Here is a 26,226-nt window from a genome sequence, read left to right as displayed (position 1 = left end):
TCGTCCAACCGGCGTTTCCTAGGCCTCGATAGGCGGAAATGACGTAAGAGCCGGGCTCTGATTGGTGAGCACCTGCCGGGAACGGAAGTCGGTGTTTCGCAGCCCAGAGCTTCTGCAGCTGGTCACTCCGGCTTCCAGGGACTTGGATCGCCTTGCCCTTCCAGCTCCTGGAGGGGTGGTCCGGGGTGCCGATCGGTGGCTTCCTATGAGGAGTTCAACCCGCCCCGTCTGCCGCCCGGATGGGACCGCGGGAGTGAGGTGAGCGGCGGGGCAGGGGCCGGGAGGGGAGGCGGGGCGGAGCGGGCCGGGGGCACACTGGACTCACCCCGGCTGGGTGTGCGGGCAGAGGGTCAGTTCTGTGGCTTCTCTGGAAGAATGATCCTTCCCCGCTGCTGGGGTTCTCTTTCCCGATGCGCCGTCCGGGACGGCTTATCCGGGAGGAGGGAAGGTAGGCAGACCCGGGCACAGGGATCGCTTTGCTGTGGTCACGGGGGAGGCGCGTGCCCTGGGTGCGGAGAGATGGGGCCGGGAGCCCTGCGGGTTGTAATCCCGGAGTGAGATCTGTATGTTGTCCCGGTGGACTGGGCGTCCCGTGCCGAATTGTCTGGATCCCCGCAGTCCCTGGAGTGACATTGGTCCGGCTTTGTGTTTCCGCTCCCTGGCCGCTGGAGGAGGAAGTGACCCGAGCTGACTCCCCCTCGCTGGGTAACTGAGGCTAAGGTGCTCTTGCAGTTCTGTTCGCCTGTATAGTTGGGCGGCACAGAAAGGTTCAGAAATGAGTCCTGGCGTCTGTAGCTGTGGAAAAGGAAAGCTAACCTGTGCTTCCGTAGAAAACGGAGTAGGCTACCTCCCACCTAGATCACACCCCTTGGGTGATCTGATGCTAAGACAGCTGTTGTACACCTGTGTACACGGTAGATAACTAATCTCATATCTAATAAAAGTTGGTGTAAGAGCAGCTGTGACTGAGTGCTAAGGTTATGCATCTTATAAAGTTCCCAATACATACACTATACAAGAGTATGACCCTGATTTCTTATTTACATTTAAAATTGCTCAAAGTATTAATACTTATAATTGAAGATAGTAAAGTTCTTTTAATGTGGTACTGCTAACTCATCCTTACAGCATGTGCTTTGGGTGTTTTTGAATGATGATGTTGAATTGGACCTGTGCCCTTGACGCGGTTTAGCAATATGTGTGTTATACTCTATTTATTGTTGACATATTTGACTGCTTGTTTGTTTTTCCATCTAAGTAATTTTGAAAAAAGAAAAGTCATTCTTTCCATTTGCATAGAATGATTTAAATATAATGGATTTGATGTTGGGATAAAGGTATTGTGCACAAATATCTAATGTACCCCGAATAAATATAGAAATACAAAGACGTAAAGAATGGTAAACCCGTAATTTATGCAAAGACAGTGAAAATGAACTGGTCGAAATGGGAGGTCAAGCGCAGCTGGTGTGGCTCAGTTGGTTGAGCATGGTCCCCACGCGGTTGGGGCACATGCCATGCTGGGGTGGGGGCTCCATCCCAGTAGAGAGCGTGCAGGAGGCAGCCAGTTGATGTTTCCCTCTCATCCATGTTTCTATTGCCCCCTCTCCCTTCCTCTCTCTGAAATCAATAAAAACATTTTTTTTAAGGGAGATCAAAAGCAAGGACCAGCTCTCTTTGTAATTTTATCTAGGCCTATCTAATCAGTGTAAGCATTTTGAAGAATAAATACTACACAGATATAAATGGAAAATGATAGTTTTCTTTTTATCCAGACGACAATCAGGTTGTTTTGAGACAGTGATCCAAGGTGTTCTGCTTAATTCTATTGTCTTTTTTTTTTTTATTGATGTTTTTAATAGAGAGGAAGTAGGAGAAAGAGAGACATCAATTTTGTTGTTCCATTTACTTATGCATTCATTGGTTGATTCTTGTATGTGCACTGACTGGGGATGGAACCCATCCTCTCTCTTTACCTGAGCCCTCTGTTTGCATTCTTTCCATCACTGGGATTCTTAATCTGAGTCTGAGAACCCTCTCAAATTTATTTGGCAGTGTGAGTTTATGTGCTCACATTTTGGGTGATGAAAGGGTCTTTATTACTCATGTGATTTTCAAAGGGGCCTGTGACCCCAAGAATGTTAAAAATTATTGTTCCTTAAGGATAAGGAATCAGATTTTCCTGCCTAGCTTGGCTTTGGGGCTCCGTTTGCATCGCTGGGGAGGAGGAGATTTACATTTCTTTTTGGTTAGAAAGTAAATTTCTGTTTAGAGATGGAGCTGAAAAAGAATTTACCCTTTGTTAAATGCCATTCAACTCTGCCCTACAAATAGCGCTCTGACTGTTACTTACTGCTCATTTCACATCCAGTATCTTGTGGGTCACAGTGACTTAAGATCTGGGAAGAAGGTCTGACAAGATGAGGCTAGAGATAAAGGAGAACCTGGAGTGTGTACTGTTAAAGAAGATAATAGCGTTTCAGGAAGGAAATAATAGTAAATGCAGCTAAAAGTTGGTTAGCTCTTAGATTCCACGTTTGGGGAGGTATTGTTGACTTTGAAAGGGCAGCTTTAGCATTGTTAGAGAGGTGGAAGCAAAACTGCAGTACGTGGCATAAATGGAAGAATAGGAAGTAGAGCTGCAAAACAGATTACTTTCAAAAAGTTCAGCAGTGAAAAGAGTTTCCATTTCCGAAGGAGAAATGGGGTAGGGAAATGTTTTGGGAAGAGGCAGACTGGGGGGAAGGCGATCAAGATGTTGTGAGAGAGAACTGAGGATACTGCATTCTCTTACAGAACTAGTCAAGTGGGAAGTGAGTGTAGTCTCCCTATGTCCTCTGTTCAGCTTGTGCAGTTCAAGTCTGAATACTTGTGAACAGATCAATAGAATTGTGCCTCCAGTTTCAAAGGCTGATTCGATGGACTAAATACAAACTTGTGGATAAAATTAGTTTCTTTATTTCAAAATAATTTCAAAGGAGTACTTAGTAGCAAATAAAAATAATCTTCGCAAGCAGTTTTATCCTGGTATTGAGAGAGTAGACAGTTAGGCATGTGCAGAGCAGGAATGTAGGCCTTTAAAATCCATGCTTTCTCCATCTCCTTCTCCACTCAGTTCAAACCTTATTATCTCTTACTGCTTGATTGAAGTAAGCTCCCTGCTTCTCATTCTGTATTTTGCCACATTATCATTAGACTGAACTCTTTAAATTGTACGTATTACTTAATCTTGCAGCACCTAGCTCTTCCCCCATTAGCCTACACTCGGTGAGTGTTGAATGAATATTCCTATGTTTCTGGAAAGAAGAATTGGTGGTCCCTGTGATTATTTTTAGTGGCTGTAATTCTCTGAAAAGAATTTGTGCTTAAATAATCCCTCTTCCTATTTTAGAAAAGCTGAAAGAAATTTAGAGAGAAAAAAATTAGCAATCCTTTGTTGTACATTGATTTTTATGGACTGTATAAGTGACTATAATAATACAATATACTGTTAGAGCACTTCACAGTAGGGTTTTGTTATTTGCGCTTCTCTATTAAAACATTGGTTTCTTTTTCTCTGAAGCTAAAGTCTCCCGTGAATATTGAGTTGCTGAGGAATTTTGGAAAAGACGAGCTGAAGTTCCCATTCCATGGATCCCTTGGGTGCACCTTCCCAGTTTGTGGATGTGGATACACTGCCAAGCTGGGGTGACTCTTGTGAAGATGAACTAAATGCTTCTGATACTGCAACCGACACAGACACCATTAGATCACCTTTTCCTTTTAACAAGACTATCAATGGAAAAGTGATTCTTTGGTAATTCTTTGGTTAAATCACATCACGATGTGATAATACATTCTCAGAACTTCTTCCTAATTTCTTTTTTCTCAGAGTTTCTTCTAAACTTTTTTTTGTAAGCCCTAGCATTGTTGAAATGGTGCTTTGCATAGACATATGTGCCTCTATTAAGGTATAATTGACATACAAGAAACTGCACACATTTAAAGTATACAATTTGGTAAATTTTGACATACATATATAGCCATGAACCCATCATCACAATCAAGATAGTGAATATACTTATCTCCCCCACCAAATATTTTTTGTGTCCCTTGGAAATCCCTTTCTCCTGCCTTCCCTGCCTCCACATCCCCAAGCTACCATTGACCATTCTGGCACTATAGATTAGTTTGCATTTTCTAGAGTGTACTACTTTTTAGTCTGACTTCTTTCATTCAGCATAATTATTTGAAAGTTCATCTATCTTGTTGAATGTATTAGTAGTAATACATTATTTTTTATAAAAAGCTTTATCGAGATACAATTCACCAATTTAAATTATACAAGCCAGATATCACAAAGTTGTGTGACCATCACCACTGTCAATTTTAGAACATTTTCATTGACCCGAAGTTCTATACTCATCAGCAGTCACTACCCTCTTCCCTTTTCTCTACCCCCGACCCCCAAATACACACACACAATCTCTCAATTCTAGGCAACTGCTAACCTGTTTTCTCTCTCTATAGCTTTACCTATTCTGGACATTTACTATACATCGAATCAATTGTGACTTAGTGTAATGTTTTTAAGATTCATCCATGTTGTAGTTTGAATCAGTACTTCATTACTTTTTATGGCCAAATAATATCCCATTGTATGGCTACACCACATTTAGTTTATCAATTTATTAGTTGATTGACAGTTTAGTTGTTTCCATAGTTGGGATATTATACACAATACTGCTGTGTCTAAACTCTTTACACCAACCATGTCTGCACTATGAGCATTTTATTATAATGAAACAAATGTGAAGGAAGCAAAGGAATAACATGGTTTTATTTGTTTTAGACTTGTAGGAATTGCTTTCCATATCTATCTAGGATGCTAGATTAGTCTTTCTGAGAGTAGAACGTTTTGAAAGAATTAGAAACTAGCTTTCTTATCTCCTCCTCATCCCCACACTTGCTCTTTATGTATTGTTTGCTCAGGAAAGGAGACGTGGCATTGCTGAACTGTACAGCCATTGTGAACACCAGCAATGAAAACCTCACAGATAAGAATCCCGTGTCAGAAAGTATCTTCATGCTGGCAGGGCCTGATTTGAAGGAGGAACTCCAGAAACTTAAAGGTGAGTGGATTTTCTTAAGGATGTTTTGCTTAGGAAGAGTCTGGGCAGGACATGGTGGAATCTGGAATTGAATGAAAGTCTGTCTGGAATCCAGCACTGCCTTTCAGTACCACCCCCTTTCTTCATATTGATTGCCCCATTTCCTCACAGTTAGGTTCCCCTGCGTTGCTAAGTCAGTTACTTCTAGGTCATTGACTGTCTACCCTCCAAAATTTTGATGCTTAATTTGCTTCACGTTCTCTCCCATTCTTATCGTCTCTGTTTTCATACCTATTGTATTGCTCGCTGTCATTTTGGGAACAGGTAAATGTGTTTAACCCATGTTTTTAACGGAAATTTCTCAACGTTCTTATTCTCTGTGTCATGCATTGTTTTGTTGTTTTCTCTCTAACACCACCATGACGTACGTGCTCCATTGCTCCCAGGGTGCCGGACAGGTGAAGCCAAGTTGACCAAAGGATTTCATCTAGCGGCCCGGTTCATCATTCACACGGTGGGACCCAAGTACAAGAGCCGCTACCGCACAGCAGCTGAGAGCTCCCTGTACAGCTGCTACCGAAACGTCCTTCAGCTGGCCAAGTACGGCCTTCTCGCTCCCTGGCCATTGCATGCCATACATTGTTAAAGGCCCTGGTTTCACAAGGAAGCCTAGCTACGAGAGTCAGAATTTGAGGGATTTAGATAATTTCAGAGGACCCTGAAGATAGAGTCCATTGTCTTCTCAAACTTAGCAGTAACAGGAATGGCTTTGGGTGACTTGAGAATGTAACTTGTTCTCATTTTACTCAGTCTTTATGTGGAATATATTTCCCCCACATGGTGCAATTAAATTATAAGTTAATATCATTTTTAAATACTGCAATTGTGTTAACTTCTATGGTAGATTTGTTGAAGGGACAGGGAAGGAGAAGTTAAGCTGCATTTTAAAATTAGTTGTGGATTATGGATGTTGGTAGTGTAATTTTTGTGTTTTCTGTTTGGTTGCAGAGAGCAGTCAATGTCTTCTGTTGGATTCTGTGTCATCAATTCTGCAAAACGAGGTTATCCTTTAGAGGATGCCACACACATAGCCCTTCGTAAGTAATATTGGAGATGCCGTGCATCATTTGGCTTAGCACTTCATACATGGGGTTGGGGGGCTGTACATAAATTGAGACTTAAAAATTTTATATCGCTAATGAAATAATTATAGCCAAAGGAGTTGTTAACCGACCGTGGCACCTACTGGGAAGCTTGTATTGATAAAGTGTAAACCTCTCAATTTACTTTCTTGTGTTGATATTTTTATCCATTTGAATGGAAGATTTGCTTATTAAAATGATACCAAGCTAAGAAGTATGGCCAATACTTGGGTATTTGAATCCTAATTCATAGTGGGAGCTTAATAAAAACTGATTTCTTTATTATTACCAAAGTAATACATAATCTGTGAAAAAATACAAAAGTATCCTATATAATGTCCTATATAATAAAAGCGTAATATGCTAAGTGTCCAACTGATCGGTTGACCGCTTGACCAGTCACTATGATGCACACTGACCACCAGGGGACAGACTCCGACCGATAGGTTAGCTTTCTGCTGTGGTCCAGCTGATTGGGACTGGACGAGAGGGCTGGACAGGCCCTGTAGCCCTCCTGCGGTCCCTCCCCCGGCTGGCCAGCCAACCTCCTGCGGCTCCTTCTAGGCTGGACAGCCCCCATTGGCCCTGATCACTAGCCAGGCCGAGAGACCCCACTGTGCAAGAATTCGTGCACCAGGCCTCTAGTATAGAATAAAAATTGACTTTCTTGTCTTAATCCTGTGAATGCAACCAGGTCCCTACTCCCTGTGTGTATATAGATATATGATTTATTAACTGGAGAATGACATTTCTTATCGTCTTATGATTTTTGGATTTAACAATTATTTCATACATGTTTTATAAGCTAATAAATACATCTGATGTATCATTAAACAAAAAATAAATATGAGGAGCTAAAAGTCTTATATCCACCAAAAAATTACAACGACATTAGCATGTATAGAATTTAGGGCAAGGGCTTGGCCTCAGTCTTAAATAAATAGTCTTATTTAATAATTAGCTATTTTAAAAACTAAGATCCTTACTGCTCAAGGATTTCATAGTACATTTATATATTGTGTAGATAGAGTATTATTTATAGACATTATATTAGACTGAACTTCTTGAGGAGCAGAGATCTTATCTTTTCATTGAGCAGAGACCTGAATGAAATGAGCAGTGATCCATTACAAAAATAAAACTTTGAAGAGTTTGATTTTTCTTTATATGTAAGTAACTTCTTTTTTTTTTTGAATAATCTTTCTTTTCTTTTTTTCCTTAGGCACTGTAAGGAGATTTCTAGAGATTCATGGGGAGACCATTGAAAAAGTAGTATTTGCTGTCTCTGAACTTGAAGAGGTATTTTGCTAATTATGTTATATTGTTTAAATCTTACAGACCAATATCTCTTATGAATAGAGATGCACAAATCTTTAAAAAATTATTAGCAAACTGAATCCAGCAACATATAAAAGGGTTACCAAATGGGATTTATCGCAGGAATGTAAGGTTGGTTCAATATACAAACGTCAATCAATGTAATGCACCATAGTAATAGAATAGTGGGTAGAATAATAATAGAATCAAAGATAAAACCACATGATCTTTTCAGTAGATGCAGAAATTAGACAAAATCTAACAGCCTTTCATGATAAAAGCACTCAACAAACTGGGAATAGAAGGTAACTTCCTTAACCTGGTAAAGGGCATCAGTACAACACCCGTAGGTGATTAGATGTGACATTGTAGGCTCATCAGTTATAACAAATATACCACTCTGGTGGAGAAATCTCTGTACCTTCTCAGTTTTGTTTTGAACCTTAAATTGCTTTTTAAAAAAGTCTTTTTTTTTTAAATGGGCAGAAGTTTTAAAAAGGCATTACTTTAGAAAAGATATCCAGATGACCACTAAGCACATGTAAAGATGCTCCACATTTGTCATTAGGAAACTGCAAATAAAAAACACTTTTCATTCACTAGTATGGCTGCAATTGCATAGATAATAACAAGTGTTGGTGAGGCTGTAGAGCAATCCAAACCTCGTACATATCGAGTGAGGATGTAAAATTGTGCAGCTGCTTTGGAAACAGTGACATTTCCACAAAATGTTGAACTTACAATGTCACATCTAATCACCTACGGTAAAGACAGAAGAAAGTTGAAAACATTTGTCCACACAAACACTGTACATGAAATATGTATGTCAGCATTCTTCATAACAGCCCAAAAGTGGGAACAACCAAATATAATCAACTGATGAGTTGACAAATGTGTATATACATACAATGGAATATGAAGCTTAAGAAGGAATGAAGTACTGATACAGGCTACCGTGGGGGGTGAACCTTGAGAATGTTACACTAAGTGAAAGAAGCCAGACACAAAAGCCCACAGACTGTATTCCATTTTTATGAAATGTCCAGAATAGGCAAATCCATACAGACAGAGAGTGGATTAGTGGTTGCCAGTGTCAGGGAGGGAGGAATGGGGATGACCTAGCTAATGAGTTTAGGTTTTCTTTTTAGGATGATGAAAATGTTCTGGAATTAGATAATGATGATGGTTCTACAACTTTGTGAATATACTAAAACCCATGGAATTATAATACTTTAAAAGGGCGAATTTTGTAGTATGTGAATTCCATCTCAGTTTTTTAAAAAGGCTATAAAAATGGTGTCTCTTCTTATGTGTCTATACATGAAAGATGATGCAATATAACAGGTGAACAGTAAGAAAACTGACATGATTTCTTGAATGATTTCATTGTTTTTCTAAGCAATTCTATCATTCTTTGTTTTTTTTTGTGTGTTTTTTTTTAAAATATATTTTATTGATTTTTCACAGAGAGGAAGGGAGAGAGATAGAGAGCTAGAAACATCGATGAGAGAGAAACATCGATCAGCTGCCTCCTGCACATCCCCCACTGGGGATATGCCCGCAACCCAGGTACATGCCCTTGACCGGAATCGAACCCGGGACCCCTCAGTCCGCAGGCTGACGCTCTATCCACTGAGCCAAACCGGTTTTGGCGGTTTTTTTATACTATTTTAGTTTTTCGGTTTTTTTTAGTATCAGGAATAATTAATGGTTAATGATAAAATAATTTCTAGGATGATGAAAAAGATACAGGAAAAATAAGAGCACTAAATGCCTATGATGTATCATGGATTTATAAATGAGTCAAATGAACCAACTCATATGGAAATTATAAAATAGAATGAATTCCATTCTAATTTAAAAAAATTTTTCCTTTGTTCTTTGGGAAACCTCTAAAGAAGAATAAAAGTCTTGAAATTGCAATTCTCCATAATGAGTATTAAAAAAAAACAACTCAAAAATTAAACCGGATCAGTGGACCTTGATGGCTCACTGAGCATTGTGGAGGAGCATCTCAGCCGAATCTTGAAAGACATGTCGTTAGTAAGGTGAAGGGTGGGGAGGAGACAGGAGTGGCAGGACGCATTCCAGGTTCAGTCACCGGGAATTGCCGGAATGGGAGCCATGTTTAACTAGCTAATGATGTCCTGATCTTTAACACAAAACTGAAGGAGGTCCCAGACAGCATCTGCTCTGAGCTTAGGGCAGGGGAGGTCTTCCCCCTGATGGAGGCTCTCTTCACAGCATCACTAAGCAGCACTAAGCACTGAGGTGCCTGCTTCATTACTTCGTGATTTGTCACAGAACGTCTTGCTTTTCCGACACAGGCTGCTTACCAAAAGCTGCTCCCTCTGTACTTCCCAAGGTCATTAAAGGAGGAGGGGCGGTCATTGCCATACCTGCCTGCAGATATTGGAAATGCAGAAGGGGAGCCTGTGGTACCCGAACGGCAGATTCGAATAAGTGAGAAACCTGGTGCCCCGGAAGGTGAGTTCTGCCTTTCTCATCTCCCTCTTAAGGAAGGGAAGGGATTGATCACAGAAGGGAGTATGTGTCTGTTAGTGTGACACTGAGATCAAGACCAACTTAGAGGTTTTTAAGCATCTTATTCTTGTTAAGATTTACTCTTTAAATAAAACTAAAAAAATTAAATACACCCACATGCCTATGTCAGGTCTGTGTTAGGCAGTAGAAATTCAGAGGTGAATATAACAACGTTCTTGCCTTCGTGAAGTTGATACAGGTCACTGTTGAGACAGTAGTCCCGTACATGATCATCTAAAATGTTCAACAGCTTCAACAAGGTCTTCCAAAACCATACCTAACGTCTTCCTTCCTGGGTGACTTGACCAAAGGACTGAGGTTATGTGCTGGCCAATCAGGTGCTCCCCCCTTAAACGGCTCTGGATAAATGACCCCAAACATTTGTTGCTTTCCTTCATTATTTCAATTCTTCAGATGCCTAAATCAGATTTCATTTTCATTCTCAAAATATAACCTTAATTCTGTTCTTTTGAGCTAGCTCATAGTCATCCCCGTTGGGCATTCATAGTCTATTTGTAGCATTTACAGTCAAGTTTTGTCCTCAGCTCTCTTGCTGGTGTTTTTGTTACAGACGACCAAGAAGAGGAGGAAGAAGGCTTGGGAGCTGACCTCTCTTTCATTGGCTCTCATGCTTTTGCCCGAATGGAAGGAGATATTGATAAGCAGAGAAGACTGATCCTTCAGGGACAGTTATCAGAGGCAGCCCTACAGAAGCAGCATCAGAGAAAGTAAGGGAAACCCCTCTGGCCTGAAAGACACGTAGGTCCTGGGAAGGAAGAAAGGGCCTTCCATCTATCCATGTGTATGCTTCCCACTTTATTCCTCATGGCAGTCCCGTGAGGATAATATTGTCCCCGTTTTGTGGAACAGAAATTCAAAGTTAATTTATTGGGGGCCACAGTTAACATGTGTTGAAGCCAGTGTTGGGATGCATGTCTGATTTCAGAGTTCCTGCTCTTCCTGCGATAACTGTGGTGCTTCTGGGTGAGGTTCTGTTGTAACAGTGGAACCTAGGGAACGGGAATGGCAGACTTACAAAGTTTTCACCCGGCTTGACTATGTTTATAATTAAAACATAATCTACAGTTTTATTACATTTAGAAGAGCTTTATTTCTCCTCGATTTATCCTCAGGACCATATAAAGGCATTTCATTTCTTTCAGGTTTTTTTTTTTTTTTTTTTTTTTTTTTTAGCAATTCTGAATACATCCTCTTTGAAACAAAGAAAAGTAGCTTTGTACTTCTGGGTAAGCTTTTCCAGGGATTGATAGTTCTTGGAAAGCTAGCTGCTTTTCAAAAAAAAGGTAAAGGAAAGAAAAAAGTCATAAGCTATACATGGTTAATATCATCCATTACCTTATAGGGTTGGCTGAGGGGATGACAGCTTATACAGTTGTGAACATTAAATAGGATAATGTCATGAGCTTAGCACTGCAGCTGATACTTAGCAGGCTCTTAAAACTGGTCACTGCTGTTCTCTTCAGTACTGAGCAAATCGTGGTCTAGTTTACCTTTGCGCTTTGCTACTTGGCATCCCTTTGGACTGGAATACTCTCATCCTTCAATTCCTGCCCATTCTCCAGGTGTTAGCCCAGAAGGGACGGTTTCTGGAAATGTATCTCGCTGGAGATAAGTTGCAATAGATGGAATAGAGTCTAGAGCAGATGCTGCCTCCTATATGCTTTTTCAGACTCTAATTAACTAAAGCCTAGCATAGCATTTATCCACTATAGTTAATAATGTGTGGTGGTTTTCATTCTCCATCTGTAAAGTGGGAGTTGAACTAGGTCAGTGGTTGGCAAACTCATTAGTCAACATAGCCAAATATCAACAGTACAACGATTGAAATTTCTTTTGAGATCCAAATTTTTTAAACTTAAACTATATAGGTAGGTACACTGTTATTAACTTAATTAGGGTGCTCCTAAGCTGGCCTTTGCTAAAAAACGTCCTCAATCTGATTGAGGTACGTTCGCTGAGGTCGACCCCTTCCAACTCTCCCATCCACACTCGTCTTGTATACTTGTTTCATCTATCTCCTTTCCGAAAACTGACTTCTGGCATGGGCCACGAAGTTTCAATCGCACTGTACGTGCGCGCCCGCACGTGGTGTTTTCTGGAAGAGCCACACTCAAGGGGCCAAAGAGCCGCGTGTGGCCCACGAGCCGAGGTTTGCCGACCACTGGACTAGGTGATCTCTGGAGTCCCTTAGAGTTAGAATTTCGCGTCTCCTGAGTTCCTGGTCTTCACTTTATTATGGTTTAATTTTTTTTTTAATATTTTTATTGACTTTTTACAGAGAGGAAGGGAGAGGGAGAGAGAGTTAGAAACATCGATGAGAGAGAAACATCGATCAGCTGCCTCTTGCACAACCCACACTGGGGATGTGCCCACAACCAAGGTACATGCCCTTGACTGGAATCGAACCTGGGACCTTTCAGTCCGCAGGCCGACGCTCTATCCAAACCGGTCAGGGCGATTTAATTTATATAAACAAAAGCACAGTAGCCACTAGGGGTCACCAATAAACAGCCTTTCCAATCAGATGATAGTTTCAGTGATTTCTACGCCATGTGTAAGAATCATCTGGCAAACAGTTTTCTTTGAATATCCTCTTAGCCAATGTCAAACTGTGGTCCCCGTGATCTGGTATGGGGGGTATAGTACAACTATTGTGACTAACCAATCATTAAAGAAGCCAGGACTTTACAGATAAAGTTACCTAGTTCCTTTGTGGTCCCACATAACATTACATGTACAACACACCCGTTTTTCTTCTGCAAAGTAAACTCCTGGAGGGCACTCACGGTGTCTTTTCAGTATAGTATTCTCAACCCCTATCATAGAGCAAATCTTTGTTGAATGAATGAACATCTATTTTGTAGAACTGCTATTGCTTCAGGCTTTCTCTTTGCTTTTATTTTTATTTTTTTGCAAAGGAGAGTAATAGTATTTAAAAACAGTGTTAGTTTGAGACTTGGTATCTGAACCAATAACATGAGTAGTCTTCATTTGATCATAAAGGGTTTCTTAAATATGTGTGGACACCTTTTCTCAGTAACTCGTTTGTGCTTATTTTATCAATAATATACAGTAGAGATTCTGCATATATAACGGCAACTCTAACTTCTTCCTCATTATAATAAAACAGGGCAAGATAAAAACAGGTCCCAACTGTTGAATTTAATTTACAAGGGTTTATTATAATGATTATATCTTTTATTTCTCTAGTTATAATCGCTGGTTATGTCAAGCAAGATCTGAGGACCTATCGGATATTGCTTCTTTAAAAGCCTTATACCAAACAGGTGAGCTTGTGGATATGGCAACTTATTCTATTACTAATTAAGGACCCTACCTGGCATGCTGTTCGAGACTTCATTTTTCTCTGCTGTTGTCCATTTTCTATGAATGAAGTGTTTTTGTACTAATGAAGATGAAACCTATGAAAATTTCAACTGGTAGATGTATATCGGCCAACTTCATTTCTTCTCAGTGTCCTTTTCTTATTACATTTTTTTCTGCTTTTAAAAGTACCATATACTTGCTATACAAAATTCAAACCTTATATAAATGTATAATGGAGACAGTGAAAGTTCTCAGACTGCCATTCTTTCTCCATTGTATTTTTTCAGACGATACTTGAGTTCCATTTAGTTTCCCCAGATTACCAATGTTTTTAAAAGTTGTAAGTTTAAACAAAAAGCTCTGTATGAAAAGATCTTTGCCTGCAACCTTAGCTTTGACTGTCCTTGATTTAAAACCCATAAGAGGCCTTATCTTAAAAGTAATAAGGGCAGTCATCAAAACCTCCTAAAGGTAAACTAAAAAGGGTTTTCTAAGAAATCTGAAGATGGAATTTGAAAAACTTATGTTGCTGGCTTTCCGTCTTTCACATATTGTGAACTATTTTTATCAGGTTGGTGCTCAGGACAAATCCTTCTAGAATAAAGTTTCTGGGTACTGTTTACATTTCCTGTTTATAGGTGTTGATAACTGCGGTCGCACGGTGATGGTGGTGGTTGGAAGAAACATTCCAGTAACACTAATAGATATGGACAAGGTAAGCCATGGAAAGGCTGTTTTACAAATAATGTTGATTTAAAAAGAAGGATGTGAATTTGGAATCAGGGTTTAGAATGTGAGATGATTGTATATTTCTGGCGGAGTGGCAGCCCTGGGGTTCTGCAGATCTACATGTGTCATTTCAGTAAGTTAGGGGTTTGGTTTTGCTCTGTGGGAGAAACAGAAATACTGGGATGTCATAATGTGATCTCCAAAAACCCATCTGCTTTGTTTGGATATCATGTAATGGGCAAATTTTTTATTGGAATCTTCCTGTATTATCATTGTACTAATAAAGTCTGTCGTTCTTTTCTTTCTTTTTAAATTTATATTTTTATTGATTTTAGAGAGAGGATAGAGGTGAGGAAGGGGGATGGAGAGAGAGAGAGAACTCTCAATTTGTGTAACACTCATTCTTATAGTGTAATTGATGCCAATAAAAACATAGATCCTGCATTGATGTCAGTGTGCACTTCCCTGATGGTCTAGATATTCATGTGTCATTTCATATAAAATACTGAGATGTGTTATAAGGTCAAACCAGGTAACAACTGGTAGCAGTTGGATCCTAATCCATGTTAATCCGGTCATGGGAATGCCAAGGACTCCCTGAGGAGGAATTGGGGAACAGCCTGTTTGATAACAATCTTTCAGTTCTGACCTCTTAGCTTCCTCATTGCCATAATTTATAGCTACACCACTGGGTCACACTGGCCCTGCCCATATTGTATGTCTGCTTTGTGTTTGTTTCTCTTAAATTTTATCTTTCTTGTAATGGAATATTTCTCTACCCGATCTGGGTTACATTACATTTGAGTCTTTCAGAGCTCCAGAAAAGCTGCCCAGCCCACGGCCATCTACTGGCTCAACCTGTTCTCATTTTCATCATTCAGGTCAACAGTAAAGGTGCTAAGAAAACTAGCCTTCAAAGTGAACCATGTGAGGCGTCATTACAATATCCTCTCTCAGTAATTCTGTTATAAGAGAGCCATGAGCCTCTATGTCAGTAGAGACTGCAAAGACTTTCATTGAATTCAAGCAGAAACTTCAAGAATGATTGAAAGTCTAAAAATTCTACTGCTGATGATTTTGATGTCATTATTCTACAGAGGAAAAACCTGGTAGTTGACCGAAGAACTCTTTTGAGTAACAGGAAGCGTTATTAGAATAGAGACTGGTTCTTCTCCTTCATCCCTTAACATTGGTTCTCAACCTGTGGGTCGAGACCCCTGAAAATACATCCTGCATATCAGATATTTACATTGCGATTCATAACAGTAGCAACATTACAGTTATGAAGTAGCAAAAAAAAATAATATTATGGTTGGGGGTCACCACAACATGAGGAACTGTATTAAAGGGTCGCGGCATTAGGAAGGTTGAGAACCACTGTTAGGACAAGAGAGAAAGGGATCGTACTGTAGCGTTCATGAGAATGATTGGGCAGTGGCATGATTCACTCTCCTGGAGATCCTTCTAAAGAGAACTGATGCTCATCAGAGTGAAATGTCCATCTGCAGTGCCTGGGCATAGAGCAGCTTAATCTGGATTTTTCCTCTCTCTGTGAAATAGACGGCTGTGCAAAACAATCTTTACCTTTGCTCCTCATTATCTTCTAGGCCCTTTTATACTTTATCCATGTAATGGACCACATCGCTGTGAAGGAATACGTATTAGTGTATTTTCACACACTGACAAGCGAATACAATCACCTGGACTCTGACTTCCTGAAGAAACTCTACGATGTCGTGGATGTCAAGTTAGTTATTTTTTGCAAATTATGAAGAGGGAAAGAGCTTCTTTCTTTCCTAATTGAAGCAAACATTACTGTGTATTCTGTGAAAGTGTCTTTCATATACAAAGATTTTTATCATTCATAGTTCAGATATTTTAATAGTTGTAGGCACTGCTTAACTCCAACTTACCACATTTAAGTAAATTCATATGTAAACTTGAGCCTTCTTTTTAAACACCTTGGAAAAGGTTTGGGGTCATGACCAACCTTTGTACATAAAATAATAATGCTACCTTCTATTTATAAGGTGTTACACTTAATCAAAATATATTTATAAACATTGTTTTATTTGATCTAGTGACCCATGAGTTTGTTAATTCATAATCTAATCCCAGAGATTCTAGCATCATACAAAAAAATAAGCTTATCATAACTTTGTTAAGTATGAATTTACTTCGTCTTTCTTCTAGCTAGATAAATATAGATAGATTTCAAATCTACATTTGAAAGATGGAAAAATATGGACATTCTGAAAGATGAAGGACATTGCTCAAGGTCTCCTAACATTCAATGCAGAATTTGGACTTGAACCTGGGCTACTGACTTGGAGCCAGAAAATTATTTTCATTAAACTATATTTCCCTTAAAATGATAATAGACATTTTAACCAGAATATATAGACACCCCACTACAGCAAAGATAAAATGTTCTGCTTTAAATTTTTTTCTCACTAATAGATTTCCTAAATAAAAATGCAATCCACCTTCCTGGTGGTTGTTTTATTATGGTAGCATCACAAAGTCTTTGTGGATTGCATTGAAAAATCTATATTGCAATTAGTGTACAAAGAAGGCACATTACCATAAGTTCCAACTGTCTTACTCCGCCCCTTAAATCTCATCTTAATTCGAAATATTAAAGTTGTCATTACCTCACACACACTTCGTTAGCTTGCTTTGAATGTGGGTTTTATAAGGAAGCATCACTCCACTATAATTCTGCCTCTACCTCTAACCAACTCTTTAACTTTGAAGAGGCCTCAACTGTGAAATGAAGAGTTTGTACTATTTCTCTGAAGTCTTCTCCAGTTAACCTTATGTGACCCAATGGTGATTAACAAGCTGTTGAAATGATTTCAGGCACGCCTGGGGAGGCTAGATAGAGTAGTGGAAAGAGCGTGATTCTGGAGCCATACGGCCTGGGTTCAACTTCTGGCTCTACCAGTTGATGGCTCGTAACTTTTGGAAAATTAAAATAGAAACAGTGTCAGTTCATAGACTTGCTATGAGAATTAAGTATAAAGCCTTTGTACAATTTCTGGGACACAGTCAACTTCCTATAACTATTGTTGTAATATGATCATTGAAACTTTAGTTTCTATTTTTACTATAATTTTAAGTGGTTTTACTGTTGTTTATAATAACTCGATCCCAGAGATTTTAGGTTCATATGAAAAATGGCATTAAATAAATGCTTGTTAAATATGAATTTCCTTTGTCCTATCTATAGACGGCTGTTACAGCCTAGAAAAACATAGTATCTCCTATAATACGGACACTTTAAATAATAAAATGTTCTCTAAATTATTTTTGACATTTCACCTAAAATTTAATACGTAAACCAGAGCTGTCTAAAAACTCCCCCCCGTGAATGAATATATATACTCAGGCAAAGAGTTAATTGTCCATAATGGTGAGTGGTTTGGGGCATGACTTATACTGACCCTTTTTTTATTTTAAATCAGGTATAAGAGGAATTTGAAGGCTGTTTATTTTGTTCATCCAACATTTCGTTCAAAGGTACAGTATTTTTCCTTTTAGCTAAATCATGAGTTTAAATGCACTGCATGCTAGCATATTAAGACATATATATATATCAACATCCTAATTCTTGCTGTCACACTATGACTGCTCATTTCTTTGTTTACCCTTCCTTGTTAAGTGATCTTGAGCTGTGGTCCTGATGTTGGTCTCGTTTAATTCTGGTATCTTTGTAGACAGTCCTCACAAGCCGTGACGTCTCCATCTTTTCTTCTTGCTCTTTGTTCATCCAGACGTTGCTCATGTTGTTGGTGCAGAATTCACTTTCCTTCCTCTGCTCATGGCTAACTTACTATGTCCTCCAGGTCTCAGCTCAACAATTACTTTGCATAGAAAACCTTCCCTGACCAGTCCTGTACCTAGTTGGTGCTCCTGCATTGTACCCCCTTAAGATTTTATAGTCTTCTATCATTGTTATGTTTTTAATTCAAATCACATGTTTTATTTTCTGCCTTGTATGTTAGCCTCTAAGATGATGAGAGTTAGAATCTAGCCATCTGGCTCACAGCTCCATCCCTAATATGTGATCCTACATCTTGACTTCATTAAGACATCTAGTCCTTTGGCCCTTTTACTGAAAATGTCATCTCTTTTTTGTCCTGATTTCGCCCCCCCCCCCCCCCACCTTCCCTCTCATCCAGTCTAACACCCATGTTCCATCACTTGAGCCACTTTTGTCAGTGCCTAACTAACCTATAACCTTTCACCCTTTCATCACACTTGCCCATTAATCTTGAGATAGTACATCATTTTGCTTTCATCACTCCCGTATCTGGGTTGCCGAGCACTGATGGAGAAATTGGCAGAGCCAGGGGATTTGGGCTGCTGATCAGACTTGGGGCTTGATCTGCTAGAGGTCCTTTGATAGTTCACTTGACAGTGACCCAGTGTGGCTGTCTGCTCTCCTCAAGCCCTGACCTACCAGCAGTGCTCACTCCAGCAGATGCTTTGCCTTGGTCTTAAGATCATAGAAACCTCAGTAAGGAGGTTTCTCCCTATCTTCTCTCTCGCACCCCAAACCAACTGCCATCTAGTCCTTTCATTACCTCCTTGTTCTGTCACACAAGTGTTTCTTAATGAAGGGCAGTCTCTGGATCCCATGGTAATAACAATAGCTAACGTCGTCTAGTCACTTACTATCCGCCAGCTCTTCCTGTGAATCATCTTGTGTAAGCCTTACAATAATGTATCTCTGCAGCAGTGGTAGTCATCTTCCCACTTTACAGACAAGGAAATTGATGCTTAGAGACACTAAATTGCTTGTCCAAGGTAAGCAACTAATAGATAGCAAAGGCAGGATTTGAATCCAGGCATTTTAATTCCAGGGCCGGCACTCCTAACTACACAATACATTCCCATCTCCTCAGGAAGCTCTCTCCAGTAATTCTCCTCTTTCCCATTTTTCTGGATCTAACTCATCAATTTTTAAACACTCTAAAGTCTCCAGTTATCGCTCTTCTTCTTTACAACCAAATTTTTAGTGTAATCTATGTTCTATGCTCACCATTTTCACTTTTCATACATCTTAAATTATTCCGTCTGGTTCGAAATTCCACTGTGGCTGCTCACACCAACATCACTGGTCATCTCTGTTACTAAACCCAGTAGACACTTTTCTGTCTTTGTGTAACCTGTTTCCCCGCAGCCTTAGACACAGTTGACCACTTCTTCCTCCAAACACTTTCCTCATTTTCCTCCTCCTCCTAGCTGCTCCTGCTCAGGGTCCTCTGCCCCCCCCCCTCTTTCTCTGCTCCTCCTCTGAGTGTTAGTGTTCCCAAACACTCTGCCCTTTCCTTTCATTCTGTACCTTCTTTCCTTTCTGTGTCTTCAACAACCCTCTAGAATATGTGCAGTTCCCAAATAAAGGTCTTGGAGATTCAGTAAAGCCCAATGTCTAAAAGCAGGGGTTTTAGGTTGAGGTAATGATGTAGGTTCTAATGCCAGCTCTACAGATTACCAGCTTCTCATCCCAGGCAAGTTATGCTTTCATTTCACCTTATAAGATGGGAGCAATATAGTACCTACCTTGTTAGGGTGTTGGAAGGATGAAGGTAATACATGTAAAATGCTTAAAACATTCACTGACCCAGATTGAACACTCAGCAAATGTTAGCTATCCTCATCATTCCTGTACTTAGACCTGCATGTTGAAATACTGACTAGGTATCTTCACTTAGATGTCCCACAGGCCTCTGAAGTTCAGCATGTCCTCCTGCCTCCCTCCTTCCCTCCTAAACTGCTTTTTATATTCCCTATCTTAGTAAATGGTACCACTGACTACCAAGGTACCTGAGCCAGAAACCAGGGAGGCATCCTTGGGTACTTTCCCTACCTCACCTCTCACCATTACATCAGTTCTGTGTGCCTACTGTTGTCCAAATCCATGCCTGTGTCTTCAGGCCTGACTAGTGAAGTTTTCTTATCAAACTAATATTCTAGAATATTTACTATAGGTTCCTTTGCAAAAGTTTGCCAAGACCTGGTCTTAGGCAAAAAGAAAAGAAAAAAAGAAAGAAAGAGTATATCAGTGTCTAAACCCAGGGGCATAAAAACCCAGGATTTAGTGATTAATTAGATTAGTAGGAGTGAGAGCAATGTGGCATCCATGACTCCCAGGTGGCATCAGATATAGGATCATGGATTGGGAAATATTTTTGAGAGTCAATATCAAGTAAACTGAGCTTTAGCCCTAAATGTTCATGAATAAAATCACAGAGGGGCTTAGAGCAAAGAGGACAACTGCAGACAGAGCCCTAGCATCAGGGAAGGAGACTGGGAAATAAATCTAAAAATCAACAAGGAAACCAAGATTTGACTAATGCCGTGGGAGCCAGTGGATGGAAAAAGCATCAAAGATGGTAGAAATAGTCTTTATTTTAGAGCATTGTGGAGAAATTTAAGTAAGAGGAGTAGTGAAAAGTCCTTGTTGTATTTCATAATTAAGAGATGAGTGAAGACTTCAGTGAGGGATGTTTTCCACTTTGGGATTTCTCATGGTTTACAGAATTCTTGTTGAGTTTCTCATCCAAACATTGGAATGGCTTCAGCTAAGAGTCAGGGTGAACGCAGGGTGGGCAGAGGCTGAGGACCAGGTCTGTAAAGTGACAGCCATCCTGTTGCCTCTCAGTAATATTTTGGGAAAATGAGGGAGTGAGAGAATAAAACCCATGTATAATGAAATCCACTCTTGTTTTAAGCTAAGTCAAAAACTATCAATGGAGTGTTTCTTATTATAATATAATGAGATGAAATCAAGGGGTAATAAAGCAATCGAATCACGCTGTTCTGATTTCCATACTCCTCAGATTTTTTTCCAGGCCACCCCACCCAGAGTGATAATTGACTGCACATATAAATCACTGCTCTTTTTCTCCTTTGAAACTTACTAATAGAAAGCAAGCTAATGGGATTTAAACCATCCTTGATTCTGGCTCCAGTGGATTACCATTACTCGTGTGAACCATCTTTTCCTGGTTTATATTGTTTGGGATCCTGTGTTCTTGGTTTTATGTCTGTAAAGAACTGGATGAAATAATCTCTCGCATTCACAAACGAACTCAGCAGTCCTTTTCAAATTTTTAATTTTCTTCAGTTTCTTAAAATAGTGGATACTAAGGAATTCAATTTACCCAACTGAATGTGTATTTATAACTTGTAAATAAACCAGGCTCTCTCAAACTAAAATGGAAAAGGTGAACACAGTGTTCTTGAGTCTCCCTGAACAGAAAACTTTTAACTGGGTTTCCGCTTCGGTCTACTTTGAGTAATTTTCTCTTGCTAATACCTGAAGGATGTGAAGGAGGAAATGGGAGAAATTCTTCTTCCAGAGATTGTAGGATTCTTCCCCGACCCAATCTTCTCTTTGAATTTTCCACCCACCCCCATGTCTCTACGGTGCAGCACATTCAAGAGTCCTTTCATAGACCTGTGTATTTAAGAATCATTTGAAAGTATTGAGAGCTGACCTGCTCAGTTTTATGGATTAAGAAACTGAGTCTCAGACTGAAGAACAGTTTATTTTTATAATTGTAGACGCACTTGTGTCACTATATACTACTCGCATAGGAGCATAGCGACACAATGGAAACCAAGCTTCATGGGACACAGCTCTTTACTGCAGTGCCGAGTAGTCGGCACGCTAGTGCGTCTCTTTCTTTAAATGCTGGTCATGATCATCTAAAACGAATCACACCAACACTGACGGACAGCACCCTGCATTTTGAAAAACACTGTTTATTGTGAGATGCTTCTGAGCTCAGTTTCAATTTTGAAATACAGTTTTTATCTGTTATAAATTCTCAAACTCATGTTTGTATTTCTAAGTTCTGGCCACTGGCTTAAATTATTTTCTCTTCTATTAATCAGGTATCAACATGGTTTTTTACCACCTTTTCTGTCTCAGGACTGAAGGACAAAGTCCACCATGTGGACAGCCTCCACCAGCTGTTTTCTGCCATCTCGCCAGAACAGATCGACTTTCCTCCTTTTGTCCTTGAATATGATGCCAGGGTGAGTACCAGGAGTTCTCCCTGCCCTGCTGCAGGCTCCTAACTGCTCTGCAGAGCAGGGCTTATAAGGACATCCTTCCATTGTAAGATGATATTAATGCAATTAGTGTGTTTTTATAAACTTGATTGTATCAATTAACATTCTTAGGAAAACACTTTATCCTAAAAGAGGGCTTCTCCCCCAATAAACTTTTCAATGGCAGATTTTTCTGCAATAATTTTGAAGCCAGTCCTGGGTTGTGTTGTGAATTTTTCTACCATCTTTCAGACATACCTCTACCTACTTATCTTAAGATTGAATGGCTATTCATCTCCATAAATAGAACCAGAAGAATCGATTGATGTCCATTTTCAATATTAATTGTAAATCAGGTAGCCAGTCTTTGTCTTTACTAAAAGTTTCATTTTGCTTGGTCAAAAGGTCCTTAGTCTTCTTATTTACTTGTTGCTGGTTACATATCTTCATGCATGAACCAGGGAAGATATTGGAAGGCTATATTAAGTTGAAGTGAATTATTATTCCTTAATTATTGAACAACATGGATACAGTAAGATAAATATCCTACAACACATTTTATCTCTAACTTCTTTAACTTCAGCTATGATTTCTGTTCTTCTTTATTTTATGAGTAAAGTATTTCATGTGTTCTGATGGCTAATAAAATCTTATGGTTGGTACGGCCAGCGTGGCTTAGTGGTTGAGCATCAAACTATGAACTAGGAGTCAACTTTTGATTCCTGGTCAGGGCACATGCTGGGATTGTGGGCGCGATCCCCAGTGTGGGGCGTGCAGGAAGCAGCTGATCAATGATATATAAATATATATATATATTTATATTTAAAAAAGACTGGGTAGACTTAATGCTCCTCACCAGCTGTCATTTAAATATACCATAGAGCAGTGCCATTTTCATCCTGCCCCTCATTCTCCATTTTCAACTGCTATCTTACATTAATGCTATACATTTTCTGTTTAAGGTTTCCTGAAAAATACATTGTTTGTCAAAGAAATGCTTTCCTTAAAAATGATAAATGAACCTCCAATCTTATAAATGGAATCTAGAGTCCATCTCCTATAAAGTTAACTGCTTTGAATTTTATTAAGATAAAGTTAGCCAAAATGAGGTCAAGAAATTCCTCTGACATGGATGCGGTGCTTTCTACATTTGACATTAAAGCTCTGGCATTTAATTCTCTATTTTGATCTTGAACTAAGCGCCCTGAGACCTGTAATCGGTACAAGCCTGGACGCTCAGGCGTGTTATGGAGAAGACTCATTTCTGCCAAGAAAGTTATGGTTATTAAATTCTTCAGCAATTGTTCCTTTTGTTTTGTGACTCTATCTTAAGATTCAGCACACAGTAAGATCACGCAGTCTGACAACAAAGAATCTGTGTGCTGTATTCCATTAGCCATGGATTCAAACGCGGGCTCTTCTGGTGATTAGCTAGGTGGCCTGTGTGAGCCTCCGGCTCCTCTCTGTAAGATGAGGGTGTCACCTACTTTATAGCATTCTGTGAGGATGTAAGGGATAAGGGATTCAGAAAAATGCTGATAAAGTTTCTAGCATATAGATCAGTAAGTGGTAATGTTATTAAAAAAAATCATCATCCATCATCCTGATCACCTCTACCTATTGTGCACCAACTCTGATTACCGGGGAACTGCTCTGATGGCTTGCGCTAGACATTTTATATGTATTAAGTCATTGACTCTAAATCCCTTTCTTTTATGTTCCCAGTAAAAGCGATCTTATGACGTAGGGTTCTTGTCTTTTTTTCTTCCCACAGGAAAATGGGCCTTACTATACGTCGTATCCCCCATCCCCAGACTTGTGACCTGCCCTCTCCCAGCCCTGGTTCCCAAGGACACCACCCTCTCCACGGATCACTACCTGCTGAAGTGATACTCATTTTTGCTGTACAGATCCAGAGAGCCTTTTGTGCCCACCTCTCTGGTATTTTTTTATTGACTGTATATTTTCTGGCACATAAGCAATCTGAAAATGGTAGGCCATTCTGAATTGCACACTTATTTTAACTTTGTATATTTGTATCAAATGAAAATGTTCATTTGTAGAGGGTTGTTCATAGCAATTGGGGAGCAACTTTTGCGTATCTTCAGTTTCCTGAAAGGACCCTGGATTCTCCAGTAGACAAGCCACCCATGTCACTCATACCCTCTCTTTAACATTGCACGCTTCCTTTGTGTACTTGAGCCTGTCTCAAAATATATAGAACCAATGTATGCTGACCGGATGCATTATTTGCTTCAGATCCTGGCATCACGTTTTATACAGATAAGGTGGTTATGATAAAAGAGAACTGTCTGGGACCAAGGATTTGGAAATGAACTGATCAGAAACGTCAACATCATGAGCTAAAAATCGGTCTTAGAATTTTACTCCACCAGTTAAGATGAAGGTTTAAGAACTGAAGTTCCTTGGAGCATGTGGTTTGTTAAGATTGTTCTGGTCTCAGCGGTGGGGGAAACAGGAAGATGGTAGGTATCTTCAGCCTTTTTCCTATAATCATGGGTGACTCGGTCTCCTTACTCAAGGGGACCGTGCATATTGGAACCCTGAAGTGGAGGGCATCTCCTGGACTCCATCAGGGAGCCTTTGGAGATGTGCAGTCTTCCCAGAGTCATGCACGACCCTGTTTGGCTCTTAGAAATGCCCCCTGTAAGGACCCTTCCTAGTTGCCCACATCAGTGTGGAGGGAGTGTGTGCATGGAACGAAATTCCAAACCACGTTTGTCACTCAGGCTCTCCCTGTGCCTTAGCTTGCTTATGGGTAAAAGTAGAATTGTGCTCCCTACCTCACAGAGGGGTCATGAGGGCAGCATTTAGAAAGGGCTTTTGATGTCTTTGGATGAAGAATGCTAGGGGAGTTTTTGGGGTAGGGTATCTTCAGTTACTTTTTCAGTGATCATAAATATGCTTGAGGGAGTGCTACAAGCCCTTCCCCTTGTCCTTGGCATCTTTAGAGTGACTCTTTTCTTTTGGGACAAGGGCTGTTAGAGCAAAATCCCAACCCTGAGGACCTCCTTCCTCTTCGTCCAGATTTCTTCTGGCCTCCTCCCCCAGCGCTGCACTTTAATGAGAGGCATCTGCTGGCCATTTTAAGCATGTCTTCTTCAATTAAGGTCACACCATTATCATTTCCATCTGGGTGTCCTCGTCCCCTCCATGTCCTTCACCCCGGCATGTCCATTGGCATTTTGGAGAAGTATAGCCATCTTCTGGTCTAAAGTGCCCAGGATCGGTGCTCCCAAAGGTCTGTTCCCTTTGCCCAAATTAATTCTTCAGTGGAAGTAAAAGAAAACTTCTTGCTGTTTATGATAGAGAAGTCCCCTTTGGTTGTGTTAACTGCATCCCCTGTTTTCCCATGTAAATGAGACAGGACTTTACATTTCTAAGATACGCGCGCCTGTCTTCTGCGTGGAGTGGACACATTTGCTTTCTGTGGGAAATCAAAACGACTTGTTCCTTATGTACTGCTTGTTTGTTAAGGACTTCCTGATGACTTAGGTCATCGGGTCCAGGGAGCCAGTCAGAAGTCTGGTGTTAAGCTTCCTCTCGAATAGTAATCCCTTCACCCCCTGAGCCTTGAGAATCTGAAAAATTAACTTCATCTGCTCCAGGCAATTGTTAGGTCATGTTTGAGGCATCTTTTCCCCAGAGGCAGTTATAAAAATATGCCAGCTTTTCTTGGTTAAAGCTGGACTTGGCTCCTTCACATTGGCACCTGGCCCGAATCATTTCCTCTATAGATAACAGAGGCTGCAAGCTACTTCGCCATTGGAATGGAAACACATTTACACGGACAGTTTCTTATAGGCAATCATTTTGAAAGGATGTCCCTTTGTGGTGAGTATACCAGTGGCACAAGCAGGAGTCTCCATATCCTGAGATTCTAGTTCAGTTGATGTCCTAGGGTAGAAAGGTAGTAGAGGACTACTCTACTACCTTTTGTACATGTCAACTACGTTTCATAATTAAAT

General features: G+C 40.0%; 1 protein-coding gene across 2 annotated transcripts; it reads left to right on the top strand.

Moving 5' to 3' along the window:
• Nucleotides 1-53: 53 nt before the first annotated feature.
• Nucleotides 54-24,554, top strand: GDAP2 (ganglioside induced differentiation associated protein 2). 2 transcript variants are annotated; one of them, XR_013997113.1, is made up of 14 exons: nucleotides 54-258; nucleotides 3,563-3,796; nucleotides 4,972-5,111; nucleotides 5,537-5,690; nucleotides 6,099-6,187; nucleotides 7,455-7,531; nucleotides 9,877-10,036; nucleotides 10,665-10,821; nucleotides 13,325-13,401; nucleotides 14,080-14,156; nucleotides 15,778-15,917; nucleotides 17,638-17,692; nucleotides 22,116-22,222; nucleotides 24,012-24,473. XR_013997113.1 is itself a non-coding variant. In XM_081111818.1 (14 exons), exons 2-14 carry the CDS (start codon nucleotides 3,630-3,632, stop codon nucleotides 24,057-24,059), a joined length of 1,485 nt encoding a protein of 494 aa, XP_080967944.1. In that variant the 5' UTR covers nucleotides 54-258; nucleotides 3,563-3,629; the 3' UTR covers nucleotides 24,060-24,554. The 2 variants fall into 2 exon arrangements, 1 of the variants encoding a protein (XP_080967944.1); XM_081111818.1 differs by having other exon boundaries at nucleotides 22,079-22,222; nucleotides 24,012-24,554.
• Nucleotides 24,555-26,226: the final 1,672 nt, after the last annotated feature.

This window comes from Myotis nattereri (assembly GCF_964212035.1).
Source record: "Myotis nattereri genome assembly, chromosome: 18".
Lineage (NCBI taxonomy): Eukaryota > Metazoa > Chordata > Mammalia > Chiroptera > Vespertilionidae > Myotis > Myotis nattereri.
This window is presented reverse-complemented; position numbering and strand designations above follow the sequence as displayed.

Excerpts from the sequence above, each read along its gene's own strand:
- GDAP2 (XM_081111818.1), top strand. The coding sequence starts at position 3,630 with ATGGATCCCTTGGGTGCACCTTCCCAGTTTGTGGATGTGGATACACTG. Across the intron at positions 7,532-9,876 it reads CTGTCTCTGAACTTGAAGAG|GCTGCTTACCAAAAGCTGCT; the intron begins GTATTTTGCTAA and ends TTTCCGACACAG. Across the intron at positions 17,693-22,078 it reads ATCCAACATTTCGTTCAAAG|GTATCAACATGGTTTTTTAC; the intron begins GTACAGTATTTT and ends TCTATTAATCAG.